Below are 21120 nucleotides of genomic sequence, written 5' to 3'. Positions count from 1 at the left end.
GTTGCTCCGCAGCATGTGAGATCTTCCTGGACCAGGAATCGAACTGCTGTCCCCTGCATTGGCAGGCAGATTCTTAACCACTGTGCCACCAGGGAAGTCCTGGAAGTACATTTTTGAGACTTCTGCCAGACCAGCCGCACTTAGGAGTTGTTATACTAGGAAGTTTTTCCCTTTTAATACTCATCACCCCTCAGTATGTGGCCCTGTACAGGTTGGTGGGTGGGGTTGCCTCTCCTGCTGATAATCAGAGCCTGACAACCTTGGGACCCAGAGGCTGTGCCTTTATCCACAAGATCTCATTTGATCTTCAGAATATTTTAATCTCCCATTTGACAGCTAACAAAAGTGAGGCACCAAAGGTTACGCCCTCAGCAGTGTCAGAGCCAGAACTTGAGCTGAAGCGTCAGCTTCCTGAGCCAGTGCCGCTACCTTTCCAAGCCCAGCTGCTCCTTAATGGAAAGAGAAATATCAGTAGTGGGGCCTGAGTGCCAAATGCGTGGTCATGGCTGTACAGTGAGTCTAATTATGAGTGCCCACCTGTTTCTCGTTGCTGATGACTTCGGCCCTAGTTAGCCATCCTTTGCTAGAAGTATCTTCCAGTCTTACTGACTGTGTGTGCCATGTGCACATGCGCGCGTGCGTGTGCGTGCGTGTGTGTGGGTGGGAGAGAGAGAGACTGATTTATAGTTATGCTTCTAACTCCTTGTGATAATTAAAATGCTCCACCTATCATTCCTGTAAGCTTGGTATGATTATTTTTATTGCTACAGTATCTGTTTCCAAGAAATGTAAGAATTTCACCCCCCTCTTCCCACTCCTTTTGTAATATGAAATGCCTCATTACTTAGCAGTTTTCTGCTGATTGTACAGTTTAGCATTTGATCTTTTTGTTAACCACAGTCAGGTGACCACACACAGGGTAATTAGATTAACCTGCCCCTCCTCCTCTAGTGAAACAACATAAAATCTGGTATTCTGTTGGCACATGCTTTCCTTAGATTAATGATCTTGGAGTTGCTGCGTGGAAATTTGCATAGCTCCCTACAGCTCTGAGAAATGAGAATGCCCAGCTGTCTAAAAGCTTTAATCAGGAAATGAGCAAGAAATGACATTGTTTTGTCCCAGGCTTGGAATAATGTATTCTTGACAATCGAGTGATCCTGGATGGAAATGTGTGTAAACAATCTTTCAACAACCAGTAAACAGGTGCTTTTCTGTTGGTAAAAATTCAAGGATTTCTTTACTTGGGAGTGGCTTTCAAATCGTTGGCTCTCACACTAGTCCCTTCTGGAAGTTTACTCTATGGTCATTTTCCTTGTCTCTACTCTTTTAAATGGCAGTTGACCTTTTGGAGCAAGGGAAGGGCAGCACTAGGAATGTACACAGTTTGTGGGCGGAGCGTGCTGTAACTGTCAGACTTGGCTACAGGACTGCCCAGTAATCAGTCCTCACCCAGCACTCCCCCTTTTAAAAATTGAATAAATTTGATGTGTAACATTGTGTAAGTTTAAGGTGTACAACGTGTTACTTTGGTACATTTGTGTATTGTAATATGGTGGCCAGTGTAGCGATATTTATCACATTACATAATTATAGTACAGTATTATTGTCTGTATTCATTATACTATGGATTAGGTCTCTATGGCTTATTTACTTCTCATTACAAATTTGTACCCTTAAACACTGTCACTCTTATCACCACCCCCTATCCCCTGGCAACCATCATTTTACTCTCTGTTTTTTATAGGTTTAACTTTTTAATTTTTTTAATTTATTTTTTATTGAAGTATAGTTAATTTACAATATAATGTTAATTTCTGCTGTATAGCAAAATGACTCAGTTATACACATATGTACATTCTTTATATGTTCTTTTCCGTTATGGTTTATCCCAGGAGAGTGAATATAGTTCCCTGTGCTTTACAGTAGGACCTTGTTGAATTTTTAGATTCCACATATAAGTGATATCATACAGTATTTGTCTTTGACTTATCTCGCTTAGCATCACGTGCTCAAGGTCTATCCATCTTGTTGCAAATGGCAGGATATCTTCCTTTCTCGTGGCTGAATAATATTCCATTGTGTATATGCACCACATAGTTTTTATCCATTCATCTACTAATGGGCATTTCGGTTGTTTCTGTAATCTTGGCTATTGTGAATAATGCTGTGATAAACATGGGAGTGAATATATCTCTTGAAATCCTGTTTTCATTTCCTTTGGGTATATGCCCAGAAGTAGAATTGCTGAATCATATGGTAGATCTATTTTTAATTTTTTGAGGAACCTCCATATTGTTTTCCATAGTGGTTGGACCAACTTTAGATTCTCACCAACAGTGTATGAGAGTTCCCTTTTTACCACATCCTCGCCAGCACCTGTTGTCCCTTGTCTTCTTGATGATAGCCATTTTGACAGGTGTGAGGTGGTATCTCATTGTGGTTTTGATTTGCATTTCCCCTATGTTAAGTATCTTTTCATGTGTCTATTGGCCATTTTGTTGTCCTCTTTGGAGATATGTCTATTTAGCTCTTCTGCCCATTTTTAGATTGGGTTGTTTACTTTTTTGATATTAAGGTGTACGATCTGTTTGTATATGTTGGAAATTAATCCCTTGTCGGTAACATTGTTTGCATATATTTTCTCCTAGTCCATAGGTTGTCTTTTCGTTTTGTTTATAGTTTCCTTTGCTGTGCAAAAGCTTTTAAGTTTAATTCAGTCCCATTTGTTTATTTTTGTTTTTATTTCCATTACTCTAGGAGACTTTACTGAATTCATTGATGAGCTCTAGTAGTTTTCTGGTAGTGTCTTTAGGATTTTCTATGTACAGCATCATGTTATCTGCAAACAGTGACAGTTTTACTTCTTTTCCAATTTGGATTCCTTTTATTTCTTTTTCTTCTCTGATTGCTGTGGCTAGGACTTCCAAAACCATGTTGAATAAAAGTGGTGCGAGTGGGCATCTTGTTCCTGATCTTAGAGGAAATGCTTTCAGCTTTTCACCGTTGAGTATGATGTTAGCTGTAGGTTTGTCATTTATGGCCTTTATTATGTTGAGGTATGTTCCCTCTATGCCCACTTTCTGAAGAGTTTTTAATCATAAACGGACGTTGAATTTTATCAAGAGCTTTTTCTGCATCTATTGAGATGATATGGTTTTTGCTCTTCAGTTTGTTAATGTGGTGTATCACATAGATTGATTTGTGGATACTGAAAAATTCTTGCATCCCTGGGATAAATCCCACTTGATCATGGTGTATGATTCTTTACGTGTATTGTTGGAGTCAGTTTGCTAGTACTTTGTTGAGGAGTTTTGCATCTGTGTTCATCAGTGATATTGGCCTGTAATTTTCTTTTTTTGTGTGTGTGATATCTTTGTCTGGTTTTGTTATCACTGTGATGGTGGCTTCATAGAATGAGTTCAGAAGTGTTCCTTCCTCTGCAATTTTTTGCAATAGTTTAGGAAGGATAGGTTTTAACTCTTCTCTAAATGTTTGGTAGAATTCACCTGTGAAGCCATCTGGTCCTGGACTTTTGCTTGTTGGGAGTTTTAAAATTACTGATTCAATTTCAGTACTGGTAAGTGGTCTGTTCATATTTTCTGTTTCTTCCTGGTTCAGTCTTGGGAGATCATACCCTTCTAAGAATTTGACCATTTCTTCTAGGTTATCCATTTTATTGGCATATAGTTGCTCGTAGTAGTCTCTTCTAATCCTTTGAATTTCTGTGACGTTGGTTGTAACTTCTTTTACATTTCTTATTTTATTGATTTGGGCCTTTTCCCTTTTTTTTTCTTGATGAGTCTGGCTAAAGGTTTATCAATTTTGTTTATCTTTTCAGAGAACCAGCTTTTAGTTTCATTGATCTTTTCTCTTGTTTTTAAACTCTCTATTTCATTTATTTCTGTTCTGATCTTTATGATTTCTTTCCTTCTGCTAACTTTGGGTTTTGTTTGTTCTTCTTTCTCTAGTTGCTTTAGGTATAAGGTTAGGTTGTTTATTGGAGATTTTTGTTGTTTATGAGGTAAGCTTGTTTTGCTATAAACTTCCTTCTTAGAACTGCTTTTGCTGTGTCCCATAGAGTTTGGATCACTGTGTTTTCATTTTCATTTGTCTCTAGGTATTTTTTTGAATCCCTCTTTGATTTCTTCAGTGATCCATTGGTTGTTTAGTAGCATATTGTTTAGCCTCCACATGTTTGTGTTTTTTGCAGTTTTTTTCTTGTAGTTGATTTCTAGCCTCATAGTGTTGTGGTCTGAAAAGATGCTTTTTTGCTGATAAAAGCATGCTTTTTTTGCTGATATGATTTCAGTTTTCTTAAATTTACCAAGGCTTGCTTTGTGGCCCAGCATGTGATCTATCCTGGAGAATGTTCCATGTGCACTTGAAAATAATGTGTATTCTGCTGCTTTAGGATGGAATACTCTATAAATATGAATTAAGTCCATATGGTCTAATGTGTCATTTAAGGCCTGTGTTTCCTTATTGATTTTCTCTCTGGACCATTATCTACCATCCTTCTTTGTCTCTTGTAACAGTCTTTATTTTAAAGTCTGTTTTGTCTGATATAAGTATTGCTACTCTGGCTTTCTTTCGACTTCTATTTGCATGCGATATCTTTTTCCATCCCCTCACTTCAGTCTGTATGTGTCTCTAGATCTGAAGTGAGTCTCTTGTAGGCAGCAAATATATGGGTCTTGTTTTTGTATCCATTCAGCCAGTCTGTGTCTTTTGGTTGGAGCAATTAGGCCATTTACTTTTAAGGTAATTATCGATATGTATGTTCCTATTGCCATTTTGTTAATTGTTTTGGATTTGTTTTTGTAGGTCTTTTCCCCCCTCTTTTTTTTTGTTCTCTTCTCTTGTGATTTGATGACTATCTTTACTGTTATATTTGGATTCCTCTTTCTTTTTTTGTGTGCACGTTCTATTATAGATTTTTGTTTTGCAGTTACCATGAGGTTTTTGTATAGGAGTCTATATTTTTATGCACTAGTTTTAAGTTGTTGATCTCTTAATTTCTGAGACCTTTTAGATACCCTGCATTTGTACTCTCCTTCCCTCACGATTACTATTTTTGATTTTATATTTTACATATAATTGTTCTGTGTATCCCTTAACTGCTTATTGTGGATACACGATTTTACTACTTTTGTCTTTTAACCTCCCTACTAGCTTTGTGTGTGGATAATATCCTACCTTTATTGTTTGTTTGCCTTTGCCAGTGAACTTTTCCGTTTTGTAATTTTCTTGTTTCTAGTTGTGGCCTTTTCTTTTCTGCCTAGAGAAGTTCCTTTAGTATTTGTTGTAAAGCTGGTTTGGTGGTGCTGGATTCTTTTAGCTTTTGCTTGTCTGTAAAGCTTTTGATTTCTCCATCAAATCTGAATGAGAGCCTTGCTGGGTAGAGTATTCTTGGTTGTAGGTTTTTCTCTTTCATCACTTTAAGTATATTGTGCCACTTCCTTCTGGTCTGCAGAAATTCTGCTGAAAAATCAGCTGATAGCCTTGTGGGAGTTCCCTTGTATGTTATTTGTTGCTTTCCCTTGTTGCTTTTAATATTCTCTCTTTATCTTTAATGTTTGTTATTTTGATTACAATGTGTCGTGGTGTATTCCTTGGTGGGTTAATCCTGTATAGGACTCTGTGCTTCCTGGCCTTGGGTGACTGTTTCCTTCTCCAGGTTTTGGACGTTTTCAGCTATTATCTCTTCAAATATTTTCTCAGGCCCTTTCTCTCTCTTATCCTTCTGGGACCCCTATAATGTGAATATTAGTGCGCTTGATATTGTCTCAGAGGTCTCTTAAACTGTCCTCATTCTTTTCATTCTTTTTTTCTATTTCCTGTTCACCAGCAGTGATTTCCACCACTCTTTCTTCTAGCTCACTGATCTGTTCTTCTGCCTCATTTAATCTACTGTTGATTCCTTCTAGGGTATTTTTCATTTTAGTTTTTGTATTCTTTAATTCTGTTTGGTTTTTCATTATATTTTGTAATTCTTTGTTAAAAACTTCTAATTTCTTGCTCTGTGCATCCATTCTCCTCCCGAGTTCTTTGATCATCTTTACGATCATTACTCTGAAGTCTTTCTCAGGTAGATTGCCTTGTATTTTTCCATTAGATTATTAGTCTTAGAAGTGGTTGTGACTGTAAAAATTAACATTCAGCTAGATGCATGTACTGTTTTCATTTATATCTGACACACAGTAGGTACTCAAATAATGGTTAAAAGAATGATAGAGCTAATGATAATGGCTAACATTTATTGAGTGCCTGCTGGCCAAGATTTATTGAGTGTCTGGGGATGAAAGATGAGTGAGACCTATCTCTTACCCCTGGGGCACTTACAAAGTAGCTGAGAGAGAGACTTTTGGACTCATACTGTGGTCAGTGCTGTGGCCGGGAATCCAACAAAGGGCCACAGACGCACAGGCTCTTAATCATCATCAAAGCTGTTAAAAAGATGACAGAAAAAAAAGATGGAAGAAATGGCTGTTGTTGGACCTTGGATGTCCCTTCTTCTTTTTTTCTTCAAGAGCGAGCTGTTTACCTAGCAAAACACCCAATAATTTATGTGTTGCAGATAGTACTGCTTCATGGAGTAGGTATGATGCTATCAGAAACATTTAAAATTTTTTCTGGAAGAGATTGATGGAGAAAGTGCCCACTCCTTGGGGAGCTCAATTTGACATTGTTTAATTAACCTTTTTGAGTATAATTAACCAATCCCAAAATGTTTAACTCTTGTAACTTGAACTCTGGGCACCAAAGCAGAATGTATTCTCCCCATGATAAAACTACAAGAAAGATTTAATATCGCCTCTTTATATGCATTTTATTTGTCTTTATCGGTTGTTGTCATGCCATTAATTATAATTATATTTCCATAATATTGAATTTGGTATGAAATAATTGAAAAAACAATTGATTATTTGGCCTGGCATGATTTCTCCCACATCTTAACTTTCCTGTGTCCCCTTCTTGATGAAATATGTGGACTGAAGAGCTTTCTTTAAAGCTTTGTATCTGTTCATATATACTGCTCTCACTGTGACTGGTTATGTTGGGATCTTTCAAATTAGCAGTGGAAATGATATAACCAAATTATATTAGGGGGCAGTGCCAACTTATCCCTTGTTTGCAGAAAAAGTAGCAGTCAATAGTCTAATGATTGGGAAATACTAAACACATTTTAATTATTAATTTTTAAGTCAGTTAAAATTTTGTATAGTTAACACAGGTGCATGGTACCAATTAAAAGGGACAAAATATGTTTTCCCTGTCTCTCAGCCACCCTGTTTCCCCCTCTGAAGGCAGCCTCAGTTATCAGTTTGTTGTTCTGTATTACACAATGAGGCATGCATACAAACTCACACAAATGCTTGCATACATTATTAGGCTTTTTACCTAGTAACATGTCTCGGTGTATATTCTTATTGGCACTTATGGACCAGCCTCATTCTTGGAGAGAGTGGCATGGTGTGGATTCATGGAACCAGTTCTCTACTGACACACGTTTACATTCTTTCAGTCTTTTGCTAAGTTAAGCAATGCTGTAACCATTAATCTTGTACATATGCCACTTTGCACATGTGCAAGTGTATTTGCAGTTTAAATTCCTAGAAGTGGAAATACTGAGTCAAAAGGTGTAGGCATTTAAATTTCTGATAGATAATTGCCACATTGCTTCCCACAGAGGTTGTACCAATTTATACATCAGTTTATACTCTCAGTGGAAAGTATGAGTGGGTATCTTTCTCTACATCATTGCCAACATTATATTACCAATTTTTTGGATTGTTGCCAATATGACAGATAAAAACTATATCTTGCATCAGTAGGACTAAGAAATCCACTGGGTATCAGAGAGGTCCATTGAGAAACTTTATGATATTTAATATCAAGAAAAAAAGGTGTCTCGTAATTAAGAAGTTATTTACATCCCTCTCTATGTAGACTGTCAACTTCTGGAGAGTTTTGTGCTTGCTGTTCTCTGTATCTCTCATACTTATTCTCTGTGTGAGTACCAGTTGTATGCCAGGCACTGTGCTACGTGCTGTATAAACATTCTAACACAGAAGGTGTAAATGCTACAATTTTCATTTAAGAGAATAGCCAAAAGGATTCAGGGTCATTCTCTGTAGTGAGTACTGCACACATATGGTCAGATGAATCCCACTGTAATTTGCATTTCTCTTATGAGCGTGGTTAAGCATCTTTTCATGTGTTTGAGTCATTTTTTTTCTATGAATTGTCCTTTGCTATTTTTTGTTGGGTTATTGATCTCTTTGCTGATACTTTGTGGAAAGAGGTCTGTCTTTATAACAGGCAGTATTCTCGCGCTTTGACTTTTGTCTTTCTTGATAAACTTTTTTTTTCTATGTTGTATTTATAGTTTTCTGTAATTCATCAACCCTTTCTTTTGTGGCTTCTGGATTCTGTGTCAGTGTCAAAGAGTCTTTCCCACTCTGAGATTGTAAAATCTTTCTCTCATGTTTTCTTCTAGTGTTTTTAAGGTTTACTTTTTAAATGAGTAAATTTATTTTGAATATCTAATATTCATAGTCTAAAAAGAAATGGTATTGTTTGTTTAAAACCATGAGGCACTGTGTGAATTTTCTTACTCTATCTTCTTCCTACCACTCTTAAGCCAGATCTGCATCCTCTTAGGTGAGAAGTTGATTGTGATCCAGTGAGCACCAGTTGTATCATTGTAGGGATGATACAGATTTCCATGTTGCCATAGCTTTGGGCTGAATTGAAAATACTCCCCCTTGCCTGTAGATAGCTATCTTGCCCATAACACTCTGCGAAATTGGCCATTCATTTGACAAATATTTATTAAGTGCTCACTAAAGCATGTACAAACAGTTGGTTAGTATTGATACCCTTTGATCGAATGGTAATAATCTAGCTATTTAGCAGGGCATGGGCATATATAAAGGCATTGACTGTCATCAGGTAATTGTGTCTTACATCAGGAAGCTATGTCATCTCTTCGGAACATGAAGGTAGCCGGTCTTATATTTGTCCGGAATCTAGCACTGGCTGAGCTCTTTGCAGCATTCATTCCCATCCTGCAGGTCAAGGGCCTCTTGCCTGGGCTTGTGCTATTGGTGATTCTTGGGAGATAATACTACAAATATATGATAGTGTAGATAATGCAGTTGAAGATTTACATAGAGACATAACAATAGGTATCCTGTTACTTTAAAAAAAATTAGTTTTTGAGCTGAAAATGTCTTAGGTGTCTTTATGATGATATGTCAGAGCACTTTTCTAAGTGGCAATGAAATTTGGAAATGTAAGAAAGCCATTGTGATATGAGACATCAATGTGGTTTCACTATGTACTTTTCAGGGGAAGTTATGAAATATTTCAAGCATTGGAAAAAGACAGAAACTGAATAACAAATACCAGTGTGCTCACCACTCTGCTTTATCATATCCTCATATTTTGCCATATTTACTTCAGATATTTTATATACATTTTCTTTACAATTCTCTCTAATGAACTTGGTGCATTTTGTGGTTCAGCAGCATGGGTATTTCAAAAAATATTGTGATAATGAGATGTATTTTTTTAAAGAAATGGAGTCTTACAGATAGAGCTGAAGCTCCCTCGGTGTCTACTATTACTTTCAGGATACTTGCCGTGTCTTCCCAGGTGTTTTGAGACTGACTAGCCTATTGTGAAGGGAGCCAAATGCTGGGAAAGCACAGTCTCTGCGAGCAGGGAATGTTCATGGGGTGGCTGCTTCTTAAACTTGCCTTTTGTGTGCGGAGCGGGCAGAAAGATATCATGCATGTGTGTGGCGGGGGTGGGCGTGGCGATGTGCTCTTCCAGGATTCTGTATCTATTCAAAACTCTCTTGATCAGTAGATTTGGGGTAAGGGTTTGTTTTTAGTGACTTCCTTTTATCTCCTGCCAATGGTAATTTTGCAGAAAGATTTTCCATGAACTAGTGTATGGGGCACTAGTACTAGTGATCCCACACCCACATCTAGCTCTAAAGGAAACCTTACCCTTCAGAAAGAAACAGACCATGTTTGAGGGCAGGCTGACAAACGATGCCTCTTTTCCCTGCCCTGCGTCAGCCCTGAGCTTTAGGGGACCCTGCCCAGCCTCACTCTAATGCCGAGGGAAGCCCAGGACCAGCATTTCTTGCTGGTCAGGGCAGCACCGAGCTCCCCTGGTATTAGTGGCACCAGCCTGCTCTGTGTGCCTGTATTCTTGGTGGCAGGAGAGAAGGAATTATTGTGAGATGTGAGGAAAGCAGCTGAGGTGGAGAGGAAGGGCGCCTTGGAGGGAGCCGAGCCACTCAGCTGAGTGTGTCAATTAGATGAGATGCCCCTTGGTTCACCTACTTGGTAGGGTGCATCTGGCATGTTCTGACCATTTATCCCCTTAATATTGATCCCAGAAGGCTTTCCACCCCCTGAGATGAATATTAAAACACCCAAGCACTAGCTTTTCCGGTTTTTGACCTCCTAGGATGAAATATTAGCACATTTCGATTGAAAAGAATCTGTATTCTTCTGGTTTACGCATTTATGTTGTTCTTTTTACATTGAAATGGCATACAGTGAAGTGCAGAGATCTTAGAAATACAGCTCAATGAATTTTTAGGTGTTTGTACACCTGTGCAAACCATCACCCAGACCAAACTGTAGAACATTTTCATCCTCCCAGCAGGTTGTCTTGTACCCCTCCCAGTCAGTACCTTGCCAAGGGTAACTGCTATTCTGAGATTGCTCACCACTGATTAGTTCTGCCTGTTGTTAAACTTCACATAAATGGAATTGTACAGTATGTGATCTCTTGGGTCTGGCTTCTTTCACTCAGCATTCTGACTGTGAACATTCATCTGTGTTATTAGGTGTATATCTTTTTTTTTTGTAGCACTTACTATTTATTGATGACATTAATAATGACAATAAGTGATCAATTTGTATACTACTCTCCAATTCACTCTTTAATCCTGAAGACACCTCTGTGATGGTGCCAAAGCATTTAGCATTAGACTTCTTTTAGGGATGACAAAAGAGCTGCTTAGAGGCTTTCACTATTGCCCACAAGGTCACCCACCTGATAAATGATGATGCCAGGACTAGTTCTGGTTTTTTGACTCACAGCAGCGCTCTTTCCGTCCACTGTGATACCTCTGTCTTAACTTGTGTCAAGGTTGGTAGAAAACATAAAGGATGAGAGGAGGGAGGGGCCCCCCAACCAGACCTTCACTGATGTTTTACTCTGTAGTATTTTGGTTAATTGAAAGAAGTTAAGGTTCAACTGAGCCAACCCTCTAGCACCTGTATAGTATGTAATGGATGGGGGAGGGAGAGGCAAAGAGGTAGCTGACTGGGCTTGGCTACTAGCCACATCCAGGCAATTCCGCTTATCAGAAAACAAGACGATGCTAGTTTAGCTCCAGTTGTGTACAAATTATGCCTTTGCCCAGTGAGGCTGCCGTTTGCAGGCTGCTAAATGTGTCACAGAGAATTTTTGCTAGAGTGGCATTATTGGAGCTTCTTGGCCTCCAGGTGTGGGTAAGCCATCTCAGACTCTGATCAGCATACTGCTTTGGGAAGCAGAAATGGTGTGAATTCCCTTCTCCTTTCACTCGGGGGGTCCTTGTGACAACAGCTTGAGTGTCATTGGAGCATCGATAGTTTATTGATGGCCTCAGTTTTACTGTACAAGCCGAGTTTCCATTGTTAAGGCATTAGATTTGAGATAAACTGGGTTTCCTTTACCTCCTAAAGAGGTTTGCTGATACCCCAACTATTCTGTTGTGTTTTAAAGCAAGTAGAATCATTGCTGATTTATATATGTGGGCAGGTATGAATTTCTGTAAGCCCCCGTGGCCCACAATTCTGGACCAGGGTGTAGTCTCTACCACTGAGATAGTAGGATCCATGTTCTTAACAAATGGTTAAAAGTCTAGGCCTTGTGGTCAGAAAGCTGAGACTGAGGGTTGGGGGCAAGGAATGCTCATACCCAGGAAGTCTAGAGTCCCATGACCTGGATCAGAACCTCGGAGAGCTCCAGGTACAGGGATGCTGGCAGCTGTAGGCAGGCAGGAGTTACTGCACTGCCAAGTCCACCCTCTTTTGCAGCAAAGAGCTTTTTTTGTGTGGATGATACGGGTCTTCAAGGATTTCAGCCTTTGTACTTGTGGGCTTATGGATAAAGCAATAAATTAGATTCTTTAGATGTGGAGGAAAGTGAAATTTTCCACTGGAGCCACCAGTGGGGTGATTTTGACTCTCCCTGCTATAGCCATGACACTGGTTCTTCCTGGGAGGTGAGGTGTAAACAGGAGAGCTCTGCCTAGAAGGCCCGCAGCTGGGTCCCATGGCCTGCCCTGCCCCCTACTAGCCTTGTAGCCTTTTGATGATCTTGCATCCTCTCTGACTGAGTCTCATGATTCTTGTCTGCAAAAATATATCAGTCTAGAAAAATCAGGATTTCTTTCAGTAACAAAATGACAGTGTTATTGTGAGGAGCAAGCGAAAAAAGATCTGTTAAAGCACTTCAATTTATATAAGCCCTTGCCTGTGTAAGGTTGTGTCATTACCGGCATCGTCACCTATTTTTGGAGCCTACCAATAGGAGTCCATGACATCAGTTGTCTGTGAACATCAGGGTGTTCAAAAAATGCACTCCTACCTTGCGTTTGCATGGTAATTGGTACCCTGGGGTCAGCATGTATGTCAGATAGTTTGAGCCAGAAGTGAGTACACAGGGACATGTGGCTTGCTGTGCAATTTGAAAACTTTTTGAAGGAAAGAGCTTGCCCTGTGGTCTTTTGGAAGTAACTGGAGGGTTTCAGTAGGAAAGTGACAAGAGCAGACAGTTGTTTTAGGAAAGTGTCCCTTGAGGCAGTGTGGAGGTTGAGAGGGGAGGGGAGGGACTGGAGGCAGGCAGGACTTGGGGGAAGGAGTGGTTAAGAGATGAGCTCTGAAGCTAGACAGGTTGAGTTCCAATTCTGGCGCCTACTTGTTTGACCTCGGACAGGTTTCCTTAGCTCTCTGTGACTTGGCGTGTGCATCTGTGAATAGGGCTGTTATGCAGGTTAAAAGTTGCAATCCAGGTGCAGCTCTTAGAGGAAGCTTTGGCACATGGCATTTCTCAAATGTAAGCTGGTATTCATGTGTATTTTTTATTGTGGTAAAAATATATCTATAACATAAAATTTGCCATTTTAACCATTTAAAAGTACAATTCAGTGGCATTAATTACATTCACAATGTTGTGCAACCGTCACCACTGTTTGTTTCCAAAACTTTTCATCACCCCAAACAGAAACTCCATAACCATTAAACATTAACTCTCATCCCCTCATCCCCTTACTCCCTGGTAACCTCTAGTCAATTTCTGCCTCTATGATTTTGCCTATTCTAGGTGCCTCATATACGTGGAATAAGACAATATTTGTCCTTTTGTGTCTGGCTTATTTCACTTAGCATGGTGTTTTCTAGGTTCATTCGTGTTGTAGCATTATCAAAATTTTATTCCTTTTTAAGGCTGAACAATATCCTATTGTATGTGTATACCACATCTTGTTTATCTGTTCATCTGTTGATGGACACTTGGGTTGTTTCTACTTTTTGGCTATTGTGAATAATGCTGCAGTAAATGTTGGCATACAAGTATCTGTTTAGGTCCTGCTTTCAACTCTTTGGGGTATATACCTGGGAGTGGAATTGCTGGGTCATACAGTAATTCTGTGTTTAACTTTTTGAGGAACCATCATACTGTTTTCCACAGTGGCTGCACCATTTTACATTCCCACCAGCAATGTACAAGGGTTCCAATTTCCCCACGTCCTCATCAACACTTGTTTTCCTTTACAAAAAAAAAAAAAAGAAAAAAAAAGAAAAAACCTAGCCATCTTAGTGGGAATGAAGGGGTATATCGTTGCGGTTTTGATTTGCATTTCCCTAGTGAATAATGATTTGAGCATCTTGGCATGTGCTTATTGGCCATTTGTATATTTTCTTTGGAGAAATGTCTATTCAGGTTCCTTGCCTGGTACTCATGTTTTTAAGGCAGCTTGGGAGGAAGGAGAGAAACAGATTGAGGAAGTAGATAGAGCCCAACTGGGTGGCTGGTTAGATATGAAGGTTAACACTGAGTTTTCCAGCCTGGGTAAGTGGGTTGATGATGGGCTGTCAAGCAAGATAGCTCCCGTCTCTCCCAGAGAAGGGGCCGGTTGGAGGGACGATGTTGGGTTTGGGTGGGACTGCGTTGAGCCTGGTGTACCTGGGCGTTGGGCAGATGGAGAGTCTGCAGGATGCACCGCCATGCCTACGTGTCTGATTGGTTTCTTTGGAAAAATGCAGGGCATATTTTAAGTTTTCTCCTCCCTGCTTGAATCTAACAAGCAACTTAAGAAATTAGGTCATCATGAGGCTTATGTATCTGGCAAATGGGAACAATCATTGGGGGGACAACAGAATCTGAAACTTATGAACCAACCTCTCTCCTGTTGCTGGTTTCTCAGCCCTTAAGCACCTGCATGATGAGATCAGTCCTTCAAAGCTCACGGTTGCTGCTCTGAAGCCTTGGGTGTGAACATTCTTGACAACCGTGGCTCCTCAGGCCTTCTCCAGTGACCACCCCAGTCTGTCAAACATCTGCACCCCCTCACCCCTGCCTAACTGCATGCCATTCGTGGTTAGTGCTAAGCAAGTGCTTACCATGTCACCTGCAACCCACTGAATTTCTCTGAATTACTCCTTGGCAAAATTGGATGTTGTATCATTGCGTTATGTTGTGTCTAGGTGGGAAATTTGTGTTTGCACAGTCATACCCACCCTACAGTGGAGAGTGATGTTTGAGCAACTGCTCTACCCCCAAAGAAGCAACCACTGGGGAATGAGGCCCCATGGTGCCTTGTTTACTTCTAGAGCCATAGCAGGCTGGCAGCCATCACTAAGAAAGCATCCTTTCATGCGGCTCAGGCTGGCAATGTTTGCAGATTGTCCCCTGATGCCATCTGCCTGTGAGGCTGCAGAAACCCCCAGCAACTGCTGTTCTAGCAGGTGCCGGGGCTGCTGAGGTGGGAGTGCGTGTACATACACACGCATGCACACCGCTTTGTGCTGGGTTGGCCTGGGGCGCCAGCTGAAACTCTCAACCCAGCAGAGCACCAACCGCAGTTGCTGGTTTCCGGTGAGGCCCTCATGAGGGAGAGAGGGCGAGGCTGTTGTGAACAGAGCCAGCAATCGGGGAATTGGATACGGTAACTAACGCTCGGGTGTGTAGGAAGCTGCCAGGCAGTGGCTATGTTTTGACAAGCTTTTGTTCTGTTTTTTCCACCTCTGCCCAGGCCAAATTGTGGCCTCCCACCGAATTTTCCATCTTCATGTTCATTCATAGAAGGACCCATGTCCAATTCTTGTCCCAGGCTCTTTCTAGAGAACACATCTCTCATCTTGGAGCCCTTCTTGCCACCCAGCCGTGCTTTGGCTCTAGCTTTCTCTTTTTCCCAAGTCAGTGTGATCATGGATGCAGACAATCCCAGAACCCCCGCTGCCCAGATCTGCACTTTGTGAGTTACTATCATTTCCGGCTATTAATGCTTTTGAAAAAGATTATGTAAATTATTCGAATATCAATCACTTGAAATAATTGTATCAGGCATCAGGTTTTAAAAATCCAGATCTTAATGGAGCTTTGATAAGAGACCACCTAGTGTAAACTTTTTCTGTAAAGGGCCAGGTATTTTTGGCTTGGATGTCCGTTCCAACTACTCAACTCTGCCGTTGTAGCATCAAAGCAGCCATAGGAAATACCTAAACGAAATGAAGGGGATTGTGTTATAATGAAACTTTATTTACAAAAACACGTGGTGGGCTTAGTTTGCCGACCCCTGGCTTAGAATGATAGTCTTTATTTTACTTTATTTTATTATCTTTTATATTTTTCTCTCTCAGGGATTAAAAAGCCAGAGGAACTTGGTAACTGTAAATGAACTTAAATCATCCTCTTTTGGGTTTAGCATAATTGTGAGCACAATGGTGATTTGGGAATATACTTCTTTAAACCCCTGTTGGGAAGAATAGAAACCAGAAGGCCTTTGAGGGGCAATTCTGCTTGGCCAAAGATTGTCATTGTTCAAAAAATAGTACAGGCTGTCATTTGGAGCTGTATGGTGGCCTTTTTGATCCCTTGGAATGACCATAGTCACAGAAGGTTGCATTGTATTGGATATTATTACATTTTATAGGACCAGGTGCTTGTCTAATAAATGTAAGGAAAACAAAATACAACATATAGGAAATGGTGTTTTTAAAACGTTTTGCTGACAGGGAGATCGGCTCGGTGCTTTGTGACCACCTAGAGGGGTGGGATAGGGCGGGTGGGAGGGAGCCGCAAGAGGGAGGAGATATGGGGACATATGTATACGTATAGCTGATTCACTTTGTTATACAGCAGAAACTAACACACCATTGTAAAGCAATTATACTCCAATAAAGATGTTAGAATAAAATAAAATAAAATAAAATGTTATGCTGAGTTGAGGTCACTATAGTTCATTTCCAGAAAGCTGAAGCTTAACATAGTCAGAGACATTCTAAAATGTTAAACTACAATCTTGTTTTCCTTTTCTCTGTCCTCACAGGAAATAAAGAAAGAGATGAAGAAAGACCCTCTCTCCAGCAAAGCTCCAGAAAAGCCCATGCACGAAGTGTCCAGTGGAAATGCATTGCTGTCTTCTGAAACAATTCTAAGAACCAACAAGAGAGGTATGGCAAAGAACAAAGAGCCCCTCCCCACACACAAACCCAAACTGGAAACTTCTGGGTGAACTGTATCAAATTTTGCATTGCTGGAAAATTGAATGGCGTTTTCCCTTTTGGTTTTGATTTTTGTATAAATTTTGGGTGCATACACACTCACACACACGGCAAGTGACGATACAATAACTATACTAAAGGGAACTAATAAAAACAGTGGGAAAGTAGACTAAATTTGTAAACGATGATTTTTCTAGGACTTTAGCTTTCGCTTTCATATCTATTTTTTTGGCTGAAAGGTGACTTCAGAGAACACTATGGTGCCAGCTGAGCCGGGCACGTCTGGCCATGCTCTCTTTTTAATGTAAGGGCAGGCTTTAGCAGGGTCTTTCTCTCTCTAACTGCTGGGCTCCGCCTTGTCTCTCTCGGTTTAAGAGGCAGTATTTACAGAGATATAGCTCATCCATCCATCTGTCTAACCAGGAAACCTTTCACCATCTTGTTTCCCCCTTCTGAGGCCTCAAGGCAGATTTTTCAGGTATCAGTTTGTTGGAGTTTTGTTTTCTCCCCTGTCTTCCCTTTGTGACATTGTTGTGTGAAATGGTAGGAGAGATTCTATAAGATGGCAGAGACAACCCGACTCAATTTTATACTAAAATGGAAACTGGATTGCCTCAGTTTCTCCTGAGCCCACCCTCCCCATGGACCAGGCCGGGTGCACACTAAGCACGCCCGAGGTAGATTAGCTTTCAGCTGCAGGCTTTTCAGGGGCTTATTACTTCCTTAAAGAGAAACATAGAGCTGTTCAAAAGCAGGAGCCGGAAATGTATTAGCAAAGAGTTCCACTAAAAAGAAAAAAAAAAGGCAAGTTTACATAACCACGGGGAAGAACAGCTAATCTTTCATCAAATTTAGACGGCATAAGAATTTGTCCAATAAACTGTCCATTGATCATAGTGCTTGAGACTTCAGCTTTGTGTCTCTCTTCCTTCCTGCTTCTTCCTCTACCCCCTCCAGCTGCCCTCGGTTACATTTCCTTTTTTGAATTATTCAGATGAAATATTGGCTGGAGGCCCACGCTGTTTAGCAGCTATAGGATTTTCTTTCTTTTCTTGTTTTTTTTTTTTTAAACCCCATCCTGCCAATGGAGGGGATTTCCCATTTTAAGAATTTAGGCCTACCTAGCTCTAAAACTATAGTCATCCCCCAGAGCACCTCCTGCATTCTTGCAAATAGGTTCCAGAACTCCTGAGGCCTGCCCTCATTGGACTTGGAGAGCTAGAGTTCCCTTGCTGATCTGAGCCTCTCCCGTTTCTCCTGATGCTCCTTGGGTCAGTGGGCCGAGGAACGGCATACACATAGACCAGCGGCAAGGCCTCTCTGGCCAGCCTTGTTTTTGTAAAGCAAATAAGAGAATTAAGGTAATTCATTAATTTAACAAGATAAGGAATTAATTAAGTTAAGGAATTAAGGTGATTATCCAGATAAGTTCGATAAAATTACCTGAGAGCTTTAAATCAATGAAGGAATCGAACTTTTTAGATAATTGTCTCTTTACAACGAAAAATATGACCTTTGAGGTCACCTACAGAATTTCTCATTAACCAGAAAATGGCATTAAAGGGACCGGCTTACTGACTTAATGTTTTCTTTCTAAGCCTCCACCTTAGGCCTACAGCCTGATTATGACCAACTTTTTACTCTTAGGTCATAATCTGCCAGTGGCTCTGAGACCATAGCACATGGGGGCGTCCTGTAAATATGAAACATATAACAAACCATCTTCATTCTGTCCCAGGCTTCATACTGACCCCCAGGTCACCTGGGCCACACATAAATTTCCAGTTGAAGGGAAGAATTGTGTACCAGGGCCAGTGCCGTCTTTGGCCCCGCCCCCACCCACCAGAGCTAACAATATCTTACTGCTCCTTATAATAAACAGCAGGCTGGATTGATTGGCCTTGTCAGGCCACATAAATAGTTCATTGTGCTGAGCTCAAAAGCTACATTTTTTCCCACCCCAAATCAATGAAAAACCACTTTTTCTCCCCGTTAAAACAAGGATCAGAGGCTAAATCTGTGGGATGATTCTAGTTACTTGTAAACACTTCCGTCCAACTAATTTTTCAAGTTTTATGAGTTATCATAAATGACCGAAGCCTCCTCCTTCCCTTTGTTTCCATCAGGCTTTGTCCCTAGAAATCTCTTGGATGGTTTTGTCTGTTGCTGTTGTTATGGAGGGAAGTTGCTTTCAGAGTTTAGTAACAGGCTAATTTGATTCACTAACATGGGATTTTCGTATAGTATATGAGTCCACCTTGTGATTCAGCCTTGGACCCTGTGTGAATTTGGTAGAATTAACACAGGTTCTTTTTCTTCATCTTTATCAAAGATGAGATGACTGTTCACTTTATATGGGCCATATCATTTGATGCAGGCTTAGCAGTGGTTTAATAAAGAAAGATTGAAGTCTATTTCTATGAAAAGTCTGAAATTGAACCATTTCATTGTGTCCTGAACTTGAGATACACTGAGCTGAAGAAGTTTGCCCAATTGTGTCCAGCGATTTTTGCGTTGGGGACGTGCCTCACTTTGCAGCAGGGGTGAATGGGTTGTAGTAGCTCACAGTGTGGGATGAGCTCGCCCTGCCCAGGCACCTGCATAAGGTCAAAAGATATTCTACATTTGAAGGAAGCTATTCATAGCCTTGAGAAAAGGCCAGGACCATGGAAACATTAGTTTGGGGACCGATTAGTTTCAGTTTTCAGCTTTAACCTTTGCAAATGTCTACAGAGTTGATTTAGGGAGGTACTGGAATGACTCCACAGGCTTTTTATTTGAGAAAAAAGATGTGACTGAAATTGAGAGAGAGAGAGAGAGAGAGAGAGAGAGCGAGCAGATCATCCAGTTGGCTTGGCAGCCATCAGCTATATATTCCAGACATTAGCACTGTTAAGGACAGTTGCTCTCACCCTTGGCCACTTCTCTGGGCTTTACCCAAGTCACAGTGAAGGAGCTTCCTGGTTAAGACAAGCTTTCCCCAAGGCTTAAGAGGTCATTTTTTAATTTAAACTTGCAGCATGGATGTTGTATATCCTAAAGTTATCCCAGACTCCAGAAGGTTGACAAATTGCAGCCAGAAAATCTAAAATTTTTTCTTAGAGCCAGAAGTCATTCTCATGAACCAGAAAGAAAAAGATTGTCTGTTTCCTTCTGAGAATGATTTATTCTTTTGTTTCTTCTATCATTGAACCTATATAAGAGAGTGATGGGCCCTTCTAAATTGGAACTTTGCTATATGGAAGATTTTTTTTTAAGATATTCATACCTCGAGTTTCAAACCAAAATTGAACAGAATAGGTACTTTAGCAGTTAACAGCAAATACAATAAATATATCCTTAAAAATGAGCAAGGAGGATTTTGTTCATTTGAATATGGACTCTTTTCTACTTGAAGTAAAATGGAATAAAAAAATCTTTTGGTTTCATCCTTATAAGGGTTCCCCAGTCAACTTTATCCATGTGATAGGTTAAGTGTCCAGGCTGGAATCAATACCCTGCTGGCCTGTGTGAGGATCAGCTTCTATTTCAGGGCTGTAGTTTCCCAGTTTTTGCACTGTTAGCAGACCTCATGGGGAAGCTGCCTCTCTCTGAACCCCTCCTGCTGCCTATAATTTTGGACATTGTTCCTTACTCACTTTGGGGTGGGTACTAACAGACGTTCAATTACACATGTTTACTGTGTGCCTACTATGGCCCTGGCCCTGTGCTTGGTGCTGGGGCAGATAGAAAAACTAGAAAACACCAGCTGGTCCTGCCTCTAAGCAGTTCCAATCTATTGTATCACTTGGGAAATGTTGAGAAAGTGCTGCACATTCCTTATATCATTTTTCTGGCAAGGTGGGGATATGTCTCTTATTTACTTCTGTCATTCTGAATGTGAAGCCACTCCGCATGTTTCTGGTTGGCTTTATATGTCCTTGTTTCTATTTCCAGTTTATCATGAATTCAGTGTTTGGTAAGTCTCTATTGTATTTTGCACATTTATTATTCTTTGCTACTATTATTATTGTTGTTGTTGTTGTTATGCTCTCCTGATATACAATGTATTTTATAATCATCTTTTTAAGTCGCTCTGCTACTCTGGCATCTGCCTTCTGAAAGATAATCTGCTTTTACCATCTTTATTTAAGGTTTGTTATGCATTTGCATTTTACTGCCCCTTCCAGAGATTAGTGCTGAAAGATCTGATGGCTTAAAGGATATTATTTGTAACAGGTATAGCACTGACGCTACGAGATAAGATTCAAGTTGAGATGGGGGAGAGTTGCTCTCTAAGTTGGTATGTGGATATGACTGTGATTGTAGAACATGA

At 40.3% G+C, this 21120-nt stretch overlaps 1 protein-coding gene across 3 annotated transcripts in view; it reads left to right on the top strand.

Annotated features, from left to right (window-relative positions):
* Positions 1 to 21120, top strand: part of SH3KBP1 (SH3 domain containing kinase binding protein 1) — a 336773-nt gene that overhangs the window by 114133 nt on the left and 201520 nt on the right. For all 3 annotated transcript variants that reach the window (XM_061179414.1, XM_061179413.1, XM_061179415.1), the window contains exon 3: positions 16631 to 16754. In XM_061179414.1, the coding sequence (XP_061035397.1) occupies positions 16631 to 16754 (124 nt within the window). The remainder of the gene's footprint in view (positions 1 to 16630; positions 16755 to 21120) is intronic.

The sequence above is a fragment of the Eubalaena glacialis genome, chromosome X, assembly GCF_028564815.1.
Source record: "Eubalaena glacialis isolate mEubGla1 chromosome X, mEubGla1.1.hap2.+ XY, whole genome shotgun sequence".
Taxonomy (NCBI): Eukaryota; Metazoa; Chordata; class Mammalia; order Artiodactyla; family Balaenidae; genus Eubalaena; species Eubalaena glacialis.
This window is presented reverse-complemented; position numbering and strand designations above follow the sequence as displayed.